The sequence below is a fragment of the Sebastes umbrosus genome, chromosome 4, assembly GCF_015220745.1.
Source record: "Sebastes umbrosus isolate fSebUmb1 chromosome 4, fSebUmb1.pri, whole genome shotgun sequence".
Classification (NCBI taxonomy): domain Eukaryota; kingdom Metazoa; phylum Chordata; class Actinopteri; order Perciformes; family Sebastidae; genus Sebastes; species Sebastes umbrosus.
Window position 1 is genome coordinate 5,286,834 of NC_051272.1, and position 15,362 is coordinate 5,302,195.

The 15,362-nt window shown below is 41.5% G+C and overlaps 1 protein-coding gene across 14 annotated transcripts in view; it reads left to right on the plus strand.

Annotated features, from left to right (window-relative positions):
• The window catches only part of LOC119486452 (unconventional myosin-IXAa-like), a 164,362-nt gene that overhangs the window by 31,325 nt on the left and 117,675 nt on the right, over nt 1–15,362 (plus strand). For all 14 annotated transcript variants that reach the window (XM_037766583.1, XM_037766579.1, XM_037766580.1 and 11 more), the window contains exon 2: nt 8,008–8,977. In XM_037766583.1, the coding sequence (XP_037622511.1) occupies nt 8,075–8,977 (903 nt within the window). In that variant the 5' untranslated portion in view covers nt 8,008–8,074. The remainder of the gene's footprint in view (nt 1–8,007; nt 8,978–15,362) is intronic.

The window sequence follows — 15,362 nt, forward strand, 5'->3', positions numbered from 1 at the left end:
AGATACAGCTGCTTTATTTTTGCTTTTTATTTTGAAAATCCAGGATTGTTTATTTTGATTATTTACAAAAACGGGCAACGACAAGCCAAAGACCCCAGGTGACTTCTACGCTTCCATAAAACCAGCTGCATGCAAATCACACACACACCTTTCTTTTTTTGAGTTCAGGGGCCGTTGGTGAGATGTTTGCAGACAAGGTGTGGCGAGCTGATGCTTTGGGAGTGTGTGGGTGTAAGTGTGCGTGTGTGTGTGGACCTACTGTAGATCATCAGCAGCCAGTAGTGAGGAATAAACCCACAGGGAGTTTGAAATATGCCTGTAATCCCTTAATGATCTTTTCTGATGAGTGATCAGGGGCGGGAGCGAGTGTGTGTGGAGGTTGAGAAGAAGTACTGTGTGTTAGTCACAGTTCAGATTAACCATGTAGTAACTTCTCTACTACTGCAGTCATCTTTGGTGTAATAAGTACAGAACAACTCTCAGTTTTGGGACCAGGAGAAAACACACGTTCTGTGTTGAGAGATTTAAATGAAGTTGTGTGTGTGAGCAGTGTGGAGGAATGCTGAGGTTTGGTGTTTATTGCCGTTATACTGGTGAGAACCGACTGTGGGAGAGGAGGGGGTGTTACTGTTTACCAGCCAGACTCTTGAAGACCTGCAGGACGAGTTGAGCTTCTCATCTGTATTTAATATCTTGGATGCGTGCCGGTCGCTGGCAGCTTTCTCTACATTTTATACGATCCTAAAGACTCCCCGTCTCCTCTAATGCATTTGTTATAGAGGCGGAGTAATTTACGGCATGTTTGCTGCACTGCTGCTATAAAATATCCATTTTTATTCTCTCTCTGTGCCAAAGAAAGATCTGGAGATGTAGGAGTTTCAAAAGATGAGAAACATACCTCTTCGTCTCTTTGCTAGAGAGACAAAAGTGTATTGAAGAGATGTTCATGAGTCACAAAATGTAATTCTGAAGTCTTCTCTTGAAGCCCGTTTTCAAACAAAGATTTCCAAGAAACTACTAAGTCACATAAGCAAGACTAAGAGTTGTAATGTTCAGGGATGTCCACCACTGCAAATTCTGCCCTGATAGTTCCTGAACGAATAGAAAAACACATAAATGCACTTAATAATACTCTAATGCAGCAGCTAATGGACATAGGCAACCACAATGTAGACCTTCAGGCTTCATAGGAGAGATGGCAATACCGATATCTGGGAAGTTGTAGTGGGACAATTAGGTAATTATTTTCAGATCAAATTTGAGAGCATCCAAAGCAATAAATGTATATTTACAGTGTTCTTTAACTTGTATTTGATTGTATACAGTGGAGACAGCTGCACGGTGCCATCACCTATATCATCCTGTTTAGAGCTGAAACAATTCAGTTGATTTGTCGATCGACAGAAAATTAAGCGGCATTTTTGACTTTATTGGACAGATGACAGACTGGAAACGGGGTGGAGAGAGTGAGGGGTATGATGTGCAACAAAGGTCCAACAGCCGGAGACGAACTGGTGATGTTGCCGTCATGTAGCATGCGCTGTAACCATTCGGCTACCAAGGTGCTCTGTAGCAACTTTAGTCGATTGCACGTGTCGATAGTCGATTAATCGTTTCAGTCATTTCTTCAACCAAAAATGCCAAATATTTGCTGTTTTCAGCTTTTCAGATGTGCAGATTTTATGCTTTTCTTTGTTGTTTTTGGAGTTTTGGTCTGTTGGACGGACAAAAACTAGACAATTTAACAATTTTTGTCATTTTCTGACATTTTTTAACAGTACAGTGTGTAGGATTTGGCGGCATTTAGTAGTGTGTTTGCAGATTGCAACCAACCGAGTACCCCTCCACTCACTCCTCCCTTTCCAAGACTACGGTAACGTGAGCCGCCGAGTGCAAAACCTTGGTAACAGCGTTCGCCTCGCTCAGAGGCCATCCTTACCATAATAACACTACTTTAGGAGCAATGGAAGTCAGACGGTGGCTGGTGGTACCACGGTTTTGCACTCCTTCAAGTAACATAAAAACATGAAAGGCTATCTAGAGCCAGTGTTTGGTTTGTCCGTTCTGGGCTACTGTAGAAACATGGCGGACTCTGTGAAGAGGACCCGCTCCCTATGTAGATATGAAGGACTCATTCTAAGCTAACAAAAACACAATGATTCTTATTTTTCAGGTGATTATACACTAAAGTAAACGTAATAATGAATATTATATTCCATTTCTGATAATAGATCCCCCGAAATGCTACTCACTCCTTTAAATCATAAAACTAATCACCAGTTGCAGCCCTCCTTGTCCTTTCTGTCACTTTCTCTCCTTTGCTCTTTCTCCATCTTTCCCCTCTCTAAACTTAAATCCTCCTCTCCTCTCCGAACCCCTCTCCGTTCTCCGTCGGGCTCTTTCTCTTTAAATATTAATGCCTACTGGGAAGGAGCTCTGTTTTCTAACGTTAACACCTGAGTGATGGCTCCGAATGGCTGTGACCCGGGGCTGAACCTCTCCACCAGTCAAACGACCGGCACGCTCTCATTAAGACGTCCTCTTCTCTTTCAATCTCTCTCCAATTTAAAGCACAAGCTCATTCCTCCACCACGTCAGCGTACGTCCTTATCTCAACACGCTGTCAGCACTTCAGATTCAACCGTGTCAAAACAAGACATAGCAGACGTTTAGCGTCCTCCACTTCACCACCTCTTTTTGTTTATCTTTCTTCTCATCTCGTGTCCTCCCCTCCTCGCTGTGCCTGACTTATATCACTTTCCATCTTTATCCATCATCATCATTAAAACTTGCTGTAAATGCTGAACATACAGTATTAAGGTCACGTCTATCCATTGTACTTCGTGTCTAATAGCCGTCCAGTTCCTGCCTGAATGACCTCACCGCATGCAGCTGTTCAAGGAAATGCCAGAAAAGTTTTTTCATCTCCCCCAAAAAACAAATTTTCCGGGCAGCTTCGTAGCTCCACACATGTGAGCCTCAGCTGGTATGTAACCTCGGCTCCTCACTCTGACCTTTGACCCCCTGAAAGACCATCCGTCAGTCCCCACCCCTGATCCCTCAGACGATGCAACGCAACCTTCCAGCTACTCCTGATGTCTCCTGCTGTCCAGCTTGCTGGCTCATAAAGTCTCAGCCAGACAGACTAGTGATTTTCTGCTCTGCTCAAATTAACTCGCAGGTCAAAGCTTTCCAGGCAACAAGGCCGACAGGAGAAGAATTAAACTTGCCGTATATCCGTTTTTGGGGAAAAAATGTCATTACCCAGAGTAGGGATTTAGATTGCCCTCTTATCCTTTAAACTGGCAATCCGCAATATCCTTTTATTTTAGTGACATCTGTGGTGTTTATGAACGATATTTCCCAGAGATAATTCGTGTATCAGAGTGACTTACTGTACTGTAATGTCTTGTTCTATACATTTTATATTGATAAAATCTTTTCTACTCAGGTAATCTTCTATTTATTAAAAAAAAAAACACTTTTGCTTCTGCTGGAAATATATAAACCCAATTACATTCTACGTAAAATAGATTTTTCCTGGAAAAAAACTACCCGACACTAGCTGTTTAGAAAATGTATTGCTCTTTATCAATCACTAATAGGAAATGGGTAAAAAGGGCATATAACATTATTGTGTCATGGTGGCTTTCCCGTGTTTTGTTGGTTCTGAAGTAGCAGAAAACTATTTCTGTTTCTGTACAAACATTTAAATACAAAATTCAAAGTAGGTCTGCATAACTGTGTTGATCCAAGCTCAGTTTTCAGGGAAGATTTGCTTAGACCAACTGTGAATTGTAATTTTATATATTTTGTATTTCTAGTATTTCTTTCGTTTTATCCCTAGGGTTAGAGTTATATTTGAAAATGTATAACACACAGTTTATATTATTCTTTAGGTAGTGTCTGGTCCAGTGTGAAGACATATAGGCCAGACAACAGTTACTTTCTCACTGAAACCTACACACTCTGACATACACACTGTACTCTCTCTCTCTCTATCCACTGTATCTGCTATCCGGTCTCATTGTGAAATCAGCCTGTCTTTCCCCCCTAGCGGTTAACGTTTTAGCGGTGACACGAGGACATGACGACGACAGTCATAAGTCACTAGTTTCCAGCTTAATGACTCACTGAGTTAGATTGACAGCAGAGATCAGCCAGCTACAGAGAACTGATGAAGACAAACCAACCGGAGAGATAAATGAAGGCTAGAACAGCTGGTTTCAGTAACTGTATATGTATATCAACTAGGGCTGTCAAAGTTTACCTGATAATAACGCCTTAACGCATATTTGTGTTAATAATGGATTAACGTAATTTGCGATTTTTAAAAGTTCTTAAAAATCTGACCGGCCGCTTTCAAGCGTGACCGCTATTCTTTCAGAGGTTGTAGCGGCATCAGTTGTAAAGCTAAAGTGAAGATACTGGCATCATATGAAACTAGAAAAACCTAAGGAATCCATTGGTACCAACCGTGTCATACTAGCTTGTCACGAAGGAGGCTAAATAAAGATGCAAACATCCACTAAACTTTGGCGAGGAAAAACTGTCATGGCCATTTTCAAAGGGGTCCCTTGACCGCTGACCTCCAGATATGTGAATGAAAATGGTTCTATGGGTACCCACAAGTCTCCCCTTTACAGACATGCCCACTTTATGACAATCACATGCAGTTTGGGGCAAGTCATAGTCAAGTCAGCACACTGACACACTGACAGCTGTTGTTGCCTGTTGCTCTTGAGTTTGCCATGTTATGATTGAATGCATTACCTGTGAGGGTTTCTGGACAATATTTGTCACAGTTTTGTTGATAATTGATTTCCAATAGTAAATATATACATACATTTGCATAAAGCAAGCATGTTTGCCCACTCCCATGTTGATACGAGTATTAAATCTCCCTCTAAGGTACATTTTGAACAGATAAAAAATGTGAGATTACTTTGCGATTAATCACGATTAAATATTTTGACAGCCCTAATATCAACCAAAAGAGGCCAGCAGGTGGAATGTGGCTGTATAGAGCATCTAGAAAATGATGTAAGCTGGCTCAGACACAAGAAGAAGGGAAGTAAGAAGACGACTCTCTGTCGCCTTTCTATGATCAGTGTAGTGCATTTTGTTGTTTGCCAACCGATAGAGGAGGAAGAAGAAGTTGTTTTGATTTTTTAATGTGTACGGAGATCTCAACAAAAAGTGTGGCTGCACGTGATTCTCATATTTAGCTGGCTTCAATCAATCCAGTGTCTAGATATATATCTCTCCTCCTGCTGATCAGATTTAGTTCTGCAGTCTGGGAACAACAGTAGCTTTGCTTCAGTGTTGTTCATTTGTTTTGTTCTTATTTGTACAAGCACCACGAATACTCAAAAGGACCCAACCAGACGGCATAAAAGGACCATGAATACCGACTGTATTTACATTTCTGCATAACAGACTTGAAACTCTGACCCGTTCCCCGTTTGAACAGCTCATTAGTGCCTCAACGAGTGGCTGCATCAGTCGCGGGGGACGTTGTTTTGAATCTTGTGTACTCTCTGTCGTCTCTGCCTCTGCTCCGTCTTTCATCCCTCACAGTTCACCTCTTTGTTTCTTACAGACGCCCAGCTGGTTATTTCCTCTCTCCCTCTCTGTCTCTGTCTGGTGGTGGCGGGCTGCTGCAGACTGCTGTAGGTGGTCAGGATCACTGCAGACGGAAGGAGGGAGAGGAGGGTCTGTCTGGGGCACTCAGAGGACGACCGGCTGGCTCGTCCTCTCCTTTCTCTCTCCTCCTCTATCTGTCTGGTGCATGCACTTAGCTGAGAGAGCCAATGAAGAAAATTAAAAGTCGTCTGGCAAAGCAGGAGAGAGATGTTTTTAAATGAGAGCAGGATTTGATTTAGAGAGCCTTAAAGGACAGCGGTACATATTTTAATAGAAATAATGACCTCAGTGCATTTGTTGGTTATCTCATTTTTAATGCCTTGTCCTGACTGCCGTGCAAACAGAACCTGAATGGAAAATTGATTTGAAAGATAAAAGGACGTAGAAAATAAATGTGATGCGTGTATTTGTTTGTGTTGAAAGTGAATATCCAGAACATAGTCAGAGAGAAAGGAGCAGAAACAGCGTGAAGCCTGATAGAAAACCTGCATAAAAATGAAAAAGAAGGAAATAGGAAGAGATGATGAAGTGCAGGGATCATCGAGGCTTTCACGGCGGTGGTCTTGGTTTTGGCCTACATTTAAATTGAGTTCATGTTTCTACATTTTGGGGTACTTTAGAGATTCATATTCATCGTCTGGTTAATGTTTTTTGTATTTGCATGGAGACTGGAGTTCAGCAAAACACATTTGTCACTCTTATGCATTTTCTGCATTTAGTTATGATGACATAGTAGAATAGAATAAGATCTGACTGACAATATTAAAAACGACTGACTATACAATGTCAAAGTAATAGTTCCCTAATAATATTACTCTCAACAAAGAAAACACTGACAGTGATGCCATCACTTCCTGTCCTTTCATTAACAGTACTTGTATATATGCGTGTGGTTTGTATGTATACTTAGTTTTCACAGATTAGAATTATTTTCTCATATAATTCAATTTGCTGGATTTTAAAGAATTTCATCCAAAAATTAGATTACATGTACTATTATATTACTATTTTATGTACTTTAAAGGAAGGACTTTTTAAGGAAATTGTACCTGCTCTATTAAAATGATGTATGCAATGCTTAATACTGCAAACATTACTGACTATCTGAATAATAAGCTTGTAAAATAATTACTTATATTGAATTTTGATCTTGTTTTGCAGTATTTTAATATAATTTAAAGTAAAAGCAACAGAATGTTACTTTTTTCTTAGTTGCTATACAATTCAGTGAGTTAAATATAGTTAATGCGTCCATTATTTAATACGCTAAAACAGTGTGTGAGATATTTTAGTATGTCCAAAACCTAAGTATGAAACCAATAGTACACGAATTGCATACTATTTCTCGTGAAATATCACAGTTTGCAACGCTGGACACTGCGGCGGCATAACTTTGCTATAGGCGTAATATATATTTTAAATTAATTCAGACTTTGATTCTCACAAAGCGTTGTTATGGTCAAATGAGGTTGGCACAGGTTACCATGGTTACACTTCTCCAACCGGCAAGGAGGTTCTCAGGAAGTGACGATGTAAATTACCACTCATTCTGAAAAAGAGCCATACTACTGTTTATTCACACTAAAGTACGTTGAACGATAGTACACCTGTTGAGTATGTAATATTGCTTTATACAATATATCAGTATCACATAGTTATCGTAGTAGTTTGATCTCATAATCATCAGCATATTTAACAGCAATTTACAGTTTATCTTTTTTTTCAACATCACATTTGAAGCTTTGTCGTGTGTGACACTGGACTGAGTGTGAGTGTGAGTGTGTGTGTGTGTGTGTGTGTGAGAGAATGGAGTGCTGTGTTCACTATCAACAGGGAAGTGGTGAATTAAACCATTGTGCTCTCATTACAGCCACTTTTGTGTGGAAAGTGGCAGCTGTTAATCTTGGCACACGGCTAGAGCCCTTGGATTATCACATGAGTACACACACACACACACACACACACACACACACACACACACACACACACACACACACACACTCTGATAAGCTGGCCAGTAGCCTTTAAATTCATGAAGCAGCTACTGTTCCTCATTGTTTTGAATAGCTATCAGTTCTTGACTCGGTCTCATGCTCCTCTTTTGTGGCGTCGGTGATAGTCGTTCCCTTTACCATCCCAAACAGAAAGCCTATTGAGTCGACCTACTCTGTCATGGGACAGATGAAATCTCCATGACTCTACTGACCCTGTTGTGACTCAATGTACTGGAAATGCCCGAGAACATGAAGTGATCTGAAACCACTAATTTCTCCTTTGAACCCTTGTTGTTGTTTTGTTGCTTTGCGACCATGTTTAACCTCCTCTCTCTCTCTCTCTCTCTCCGTTTCTGTCCTCCTCCAGTTGGGATGTCCTGAGTCAGTCCTCCGGGCCCAGAGAGCGGTGTGCTGATGGGACCTGCTGCGCCACCATGAGCTTACAAGATGGCGGCTGCAGCTACGCCAGCAGCGCCAACATGGCCACCGCTAGCGGCAGCATGCGGCGGCGCCTGGAGGACCAGGAGTTCACCCTGCGCGTCTACCCGGGCGCCCTGGCTGAGGGCACCATCTACTGCCCCGTCAGCGCCCGCAAGAACACCACAGCCGCTGAAGCCATCGAGTGCCTCATCGAACGGCTGCGCCTGGATCGCACCAAATGCTACGTGTTGGCCGAGGTGAAGGAGTTCGGCGGGGAGGAATGGATTCTGAACCCCGGCGACTGCCCTGTTCAGCGGATGATGCTGTGGCCGCGGAGCGCCCTGGAGAACCGCAGCGGCTTGTGCAGTGGCGACGACTACCGCTTCCTCCTGCGGGAGAAGAACCTGGATGGATCTATTCATTATGGCGGCAGCCTGCAGATGTGGCTGCGGGTGACTGAGGAGCGTCGCCGCCTGGTGGAACGGGGTTTCCTCCCCCAGCCTGCAGGGAGCGACCCTCCGTCCGACCTCTGCGCTCTCCCGGAGCTAACAGAGCGCGCCATTTTGGAAAGCCTTCGTGCACGTTTCCGCCAGGAGAAGATCTACACGTACATTGGGAGTATTCTTATTGTGATTAACCCCTTTCAGTTCCTGCCCATCTACAATCCTAAATATGTCAAGTTGTACGACAACCACAGACTGGGGAAGCTGGAGCCCCACATTTATGCTGTGGCGGATGTGGCGTATCATGCCATGCTACAGCGACGGAAGAACCAGTGCATAGTAATTTCTGGTGAGAGCGGATCTGGGAAGACCCAGAGCACCAACTTCCTCATTCATCACCTGACTGCACTCAGCCAGAAGGGATTCGCCAGCGGCGTAGAGCAGATCATCCTGGGAGCAGGGCCAGTGTTGGAGGTAAGGAACTCACATGAAAACACCTGCAGTGTTGAACAAATGTTACAGAGGAAATGATTCTGCTTGTGTTGGTCTGTTGGTTTGTCAGCAAGAAGAGAGAGGTGGTGGTTCAGATCTGCATTTCCACCTTTTAGAAGCCGTGAGAAATGTCTCAGAGAACTAATACAGATTGAACTTGCTTCCAAATCTTTGATAGGAATGATATCTGATGATGAATGATGAACCTTTCAGTCTTGTTGTATGTTTTTGTGCTTTGAGTGCAGTGTACCGGACTGTCTGGTATGACTGTAAGACTACTTCAGCTGAGTCTAATAGCCCTTTTTCACTGCAGGAACTTTCACAAAAACCCACAAACCTTTTTATGAACTAGCTGCGGAACTCGTGTCTAAATGTAGTTCCTGGTCTGTAGTTCTTGCCCCCCAAAAAGTTAAATAAGAATTTGTATGGTCCTGATTTAGTTCCTGAGTTTTGTTCCTGGGGACCATTTGGTGGAAAAGAGCCAAAAGTTAACAGATAACACCAAAGTAGAGTACAAATTCAGTCTAAGATGACTGTTTGAGGACTGTTTGAGGACTGAGACGACGTTCTTCACAAGAGCAACTAACGAAGTCCATGTTGTAGCTTGATTGTTCAGATGGCTTTTTAAGGTTCTCTTAACAAGTCAAGTCTCGGCCTAAAAGATGTTAAAGGGTTTAATAGCAAACCAAAAAAATATTTACAAAAGCATGCACATCCAAATGATAAATACTACCGTCGGTGCTGGATAAGCCGATAACTACTTTTGTTGGAGGATATATTGTCCCAGAAATAGTTGCGATAAACAATATTATTGTTATTTTAACACTATTTTATGCCACCGATATAATGATAATATAATAGCATAATATTGCAAGTACACCCTTTTTAAAAAGCAATTAATGTTTAATTGAAAGAAAAAAAGTCGTAAATAAAATTAAACCACACAACCAAAACAATAAATTAACAACAATAAACCAACACACATGTAAACACAACGGGCAATATTGAGGTTTAGCAAAAATGATTGATGTCATGTCCATATATTGTATAGTTAATTATCGTGCTGGACAGAAGCTCGAGCTTGAAACATCACTGGTTGTCATATGTTCATGGGAGCATTGTCTATTGACTCTATATTTACTTTCCATCTTTTTCAAAGCAAAAACCAAGACACAGACTAATATGACTCAAGTAAAGATCCAGCAATGTGTGACCTTGAGATTAAGACTTGTTTTAGCGCCATAGCTCTTTAATTTAGGTCTGAAATATTCCACTATAATTGTCTCATGTTTCTTTAGTTAAAAATGTCCTACTTACTACAGCAGCAAGCTCAAGCCAATCTGAAAGTGACTCATATGTTGTGAATTAGAAAGGGTTGTAGAAAGGAAGTGACAAAAGCCTGATGAAATCTGAAGAGAAGTCAGCAGGTTATTCCTCCGGCGTAGGAATGTCGGCTCGTGAGACGAGGCATGAAATGGATTATAGAAATGTCCTTCTTAGAGTGGAGTGCCTCCACATGTGGGGAAACCTATATTCAGCCCCGGCTTTACCACATACGACTCTTATATATATTATTTGACCCAGAAAAACTGGGCGTCCAATCTCTGCATTGATGGAAACCCTAATGGAATGTCGCCCTAATCCGCCCTGGATTATATATCAATAGTGGATTATGGATTATGGAATTTCATTGGGAATTTCATGTTTTGGGAAGGTCTATTCAAGGGCAACATGTTCTCTTCAGCCTTATAAATATGACTCAGTGAGCTCACAGTGCCGTGTTGTTTTCTGGCAGACATTTTGTTCTGCAGCACACAGCTTCCTGTCAGGACGTATGGGGATGTCATGTCAACACGCAGCTGTGCATGTTGACACCATGTGCGTCCCATGTGGAGGTCCGTACAGTGAAACGAGGCAGTTGTGCGGTCAGTTGGATGTATACGCTTTGTCATCTGGAAATCATGAATCACCTTTTAGACCTCCAGTCCTCGCTGCATCCGGGGAAGAAACTGCAGCTGCTTTCGTGTTTACACTTTTCTTACATACTGTAAAGAAAGAATGGTCTCTGGCCTCTGTGAAAATTAAATATTATTTAAAATGTCCTGCATAATAGAGGCTTTGGAGGCCGTTTGCATGTGACTACTGCTTTATACTATGTCATACATCCTAGGAATCTTGTGCAAAATAACAAACAAGGGATGTATTACATGTGTTGAAAATGACTGGTATCTTGGCGGCGTAGCTTCTCCACATAGCTGTGGTTGAACCTGATTCTCTGCAGGTGATGATTTGACACTGGCGACCGAATACCTGTCAGAGCTCAGGTGCCGGAGGCGACAGCGCTGGGGGGGACTTAGAGGCTTGTTTTGATAATAACACAGATAGAGGAACATTGCTCTCTGAGGAACTAGACACTGTGTTTGGTGGCTGGTGTGTGGGGAGCATACTGTGTCCCATGTAATCACTTCCCCATCAATCACCTGTCTGACCGAGGTGTGAGAGACGAGGTGCACAGTCGAAATGTCACAGAGACAAACAAGCAAAGGGAAATTCCCTCTTTCATTTCTGGTTCCAGTATTTGTTTTGTGGGTTTTTCTAGTGTTCTTGTTGATAATTTTCCAGATGTAGGAAACCGTTTGGTATCAGAAAAATGATTCAGTGATTTAAAATACCAACGTGTTTTTGTTAAGTCAAAAAAGGAAGAGCTTTTCTAGAGACACACTTTGGCAGCAGTGTAAGTGACAGTTTGAGAGGAAGTTGCAGCAATATTAGTTGGATTTATTTCACATTATTGCAGGAAGCAAAGGTTATTGTTAGGGCTGTCAATCGATTAAAATATTTAATTGTGATTAATTGTAAATTAATTAACATTTTTTATCTGTTCAAAATGTTCCTTAAAGGGAGATTTGTCAAGTATTTAATCCTCTTATCAACATGGTAGTGGGCAAATATGCTGCTTTATGCAAATGTATGTATATATGTATTATTGGAAATCAATTAACAACACAAAACAATGACAAATATTGTCCAGAAATCCTCACAGGTACTGCATTTAGCATAAAAAATATGCTCAAATCATAACATGGCAAACTCAACAGGCAACAACAGCTGTCAGTGTGTCAGTGTGCTGACTTGACTATGACTTGCCCCAAACTGCATGTGATTATCATAAAGTGGGCATGTCTGTAAAGGGGAGACTCGTGGGTACCCATAGAACCCATTTTCATTAACATATCTTGAGATCAGAGGTCAAGGGACCCTTTTGAAAATGGCCATGTCAGTTTTTTCTCGCCAAAATTTAGCGCAGGTTTGGAGCGTTATTTAGCCTCCTTCGCTACAAGCGTGTATGATATGATTGATACCAATGGATTCCTTAGGTTTTGTAGTTTACTATGGTGCCTCTAGCTTTAAAACTGAGCCCGCTACAACCTAAAAATGAACTAACTAATTAATTATTAACGTTATGGTTCCCTTATAGCATTGGGTTTAAAACTGAAATATTGCCAAATGGGCTCCTTTACTTTTCGATTTAACACCAAATCCTCCATCATCATCTTGTCTGTCAGCTCTCTCTCATCCAGTGTGTGAAATGTGACTCCTGCTAATCTGTGCTGAGACTGCGTACACTTTCACTTTCAGTTTGTAGCGTCCATCGTCCGACTATGTATTGATAACATGGCGCTGAGACGTACAAATGAACTAAATGGGTTTTATTTCTATAAAAAAAGTAAAACGACGGTGGGGGCGATGGGCAAGTAATGTAATCATTGTATGCCTGCAATGATTACTAACTGCGAGGCGGTAATTCTAGTTTGCCATGTAATTTTTAAAAAGCTGCTTTTATAAATAGGATATTCTGATAATAAGATAAATATGTAACCACACATGCCAAAGTGACGACATCACACTGTATGAACTTGTGACTCTCACCATCCAGCTGCTCCCGCACTATAAACAACACATCACATCAACTGCTCTCCTGTGTGCTGTAGCTTTTCCAACACTCCCCGGCAGCTGAACATGACGTCCACATTAATGCGCCGCTTTGCATCCCGTGAACAACAGCTGGATGCGGAGACATTATGGGCTGCTGTTGAATGCCCCGGGGTCTGACGTGTTTCTTTGAGAAGCAGCTCTCTGGGGGTAAAAAGTTTACCGCCAGCCAAGAAACAAGGCTGCTGAGTTGAACCAGCCGAATACTTTGGTTTCCACAAGTTGTAAGGCCAATTACAGAACCATTTGCCTCGGTCAGATGCTGCCGCCGCTGCTGCTCTGAAGCTTTGTGAACGTTTGAATGTGAGTCAGGCTGCAAACTTGAGGTCAGCAAGGCTTTATTGGATGGATTAAAAATGCAAGCCAGTCATGATGAAGTAATACATCTGGCTAATTTGTTGGTGATGTATTTCCTGATGCTCTAGTGTATATATGGTCCGTCCATCTACTCCCATCTCCCCTCTTCATGCCTGTAATTTGGTCTGCTTGTTGTTTATTTGCAGATATTTAACTCCAGATTCAGAGTTGGGCAAGTTACTCATTACACACTCAGTTGCCAGTATATTAGGTACACCTAGCTAAAACTAATGTAGTCTAATACATCAATTCCTGCAATAAATCATCATAACTTCATGAAGGTAATAATGTTCAGTTTTTTATTGAAACTGAAACTGTGGAGAGGTGTTGATTCGTTATGATCATGGAAGACAGGAGTTTCTATTATTTTGCTCACCCCATTTATATCAATGAGGGCATGTTAAATAACAGAAACGCCTCTCTCTCAATCTACATCCTCCAAAATGATCATGAAGCTGAATCACTGCTCTAAACCACAGACCACGTTGGGACTACCGACCGCAGGACTCCTGTTAACCCTTTGCTTTGTCTATAAATCCAAATAAATCTTTCCATTAAAACTCTCGGTAGGGATGTAGCCATGTAACAGAGCGTTACTTAGATTTATAACTGTGACGCTACTTGTCACATTACTGTATATTGACTGTGATCAAAATGGAAATTTCTTATATATTTTACACTTGAAATAATTAGTCAATTAGTTGATTAGTAGATCGACAGGAAATTAATCTGCAGCTTTTTTGATAATCGATTAACAAATTGATAAGTTTCCGCTCTTCCAATATGATGATTTGCTGCTTATCTCTGTTTTACATCATTGTAATATGAATATCTTTTGAATATCTATCATTTCACACTTTTGGTTTTGACAAAACAATAAATTTGAACATGTTATCCTAAATTCCGAGAAATTGCGAGGGGCATTTTTTTCACAATTTTGTACATTAAAACTATTACTCGGGTGCTCCGGTAGCTCATCTGGTAGAGCAGACGTCCTTATGCCAAAGCTGAGTCCTTACCGCAGCAGCCCGGGTTCAAATCCAACCTGCAGTCCTTTGCTGCATGTTGCGCCCTCTCGTTCTTCCCCCCTAAAAATAATCTCGAGAATGTAGTCGTCAGATTAATTGGTTAGTTGCAGCCCTAATATATTCTGTTGACATAAAAATCATATGGCTTTAGCCTTACAAATCCATATACCACACAGGGATCTAAATTTGTACAGACGTTTACATTGTGATAATAGTTTTATTAAGTTTAAAAAATGCCTTACAAGAAAGACAACCAAAAGAGAAACAAAGCAATGTGAGAAAAAGAGAGAATGTAAATAAAAAAACAAAACAAGAATGTAGGTACTTGACACGTTCGTAGAAAACAAGGACAGTTTGTGTGTCGACAAGCAAAGACTCTGCAGTAAGCAGCAGACGTACCGACTCCGACATTATCTGTGTACCAGTGTCAAGAAAGGAGGTCTGGAGTAGAAAGGAAAACATTTCTCAGGATGAACTGTGTCTCGCTGGCAGGAGATGCTGGGATTGAGAACATTTGTGTAACTGCCTGTAGACTCCGATAAGTCATTCTTTCTGGATTCACATAAGAAGCTTACTGCCAGCTGCATGAATGGACGGAGGGAGGGGAACCTGCATACGAGTGAAATATTAGTTTTTAAACCTTGTTCTTTTATAAATATTTTAAATCAATAATATTGTGCTTTCCACATTTGATAGACACAATTTGAACGTGATAAGCGGATCTTAAAAAGCACCATGGGGTGTGCTTCGAGGCAAAATCCAAAGGGGGATTATTTTCCTCAGTTTTAACTCTTTCTCACAGTAAAAGCTTCTTTCTAAAATGGTTTCCTCTTCACCTCTGCATCTGTCGACCTCTCCTCTGCTGTTGGATCCAGCGTGGCCATCAGCCCGCCGCTTCACATCGTGTTACTGTGAAGAGCAAGGTCAACAGCATTGCAGGCGAAGGCTATTTTAGTCATCCGTTGAGCCAGTGTGGAGGACCTTCGCTG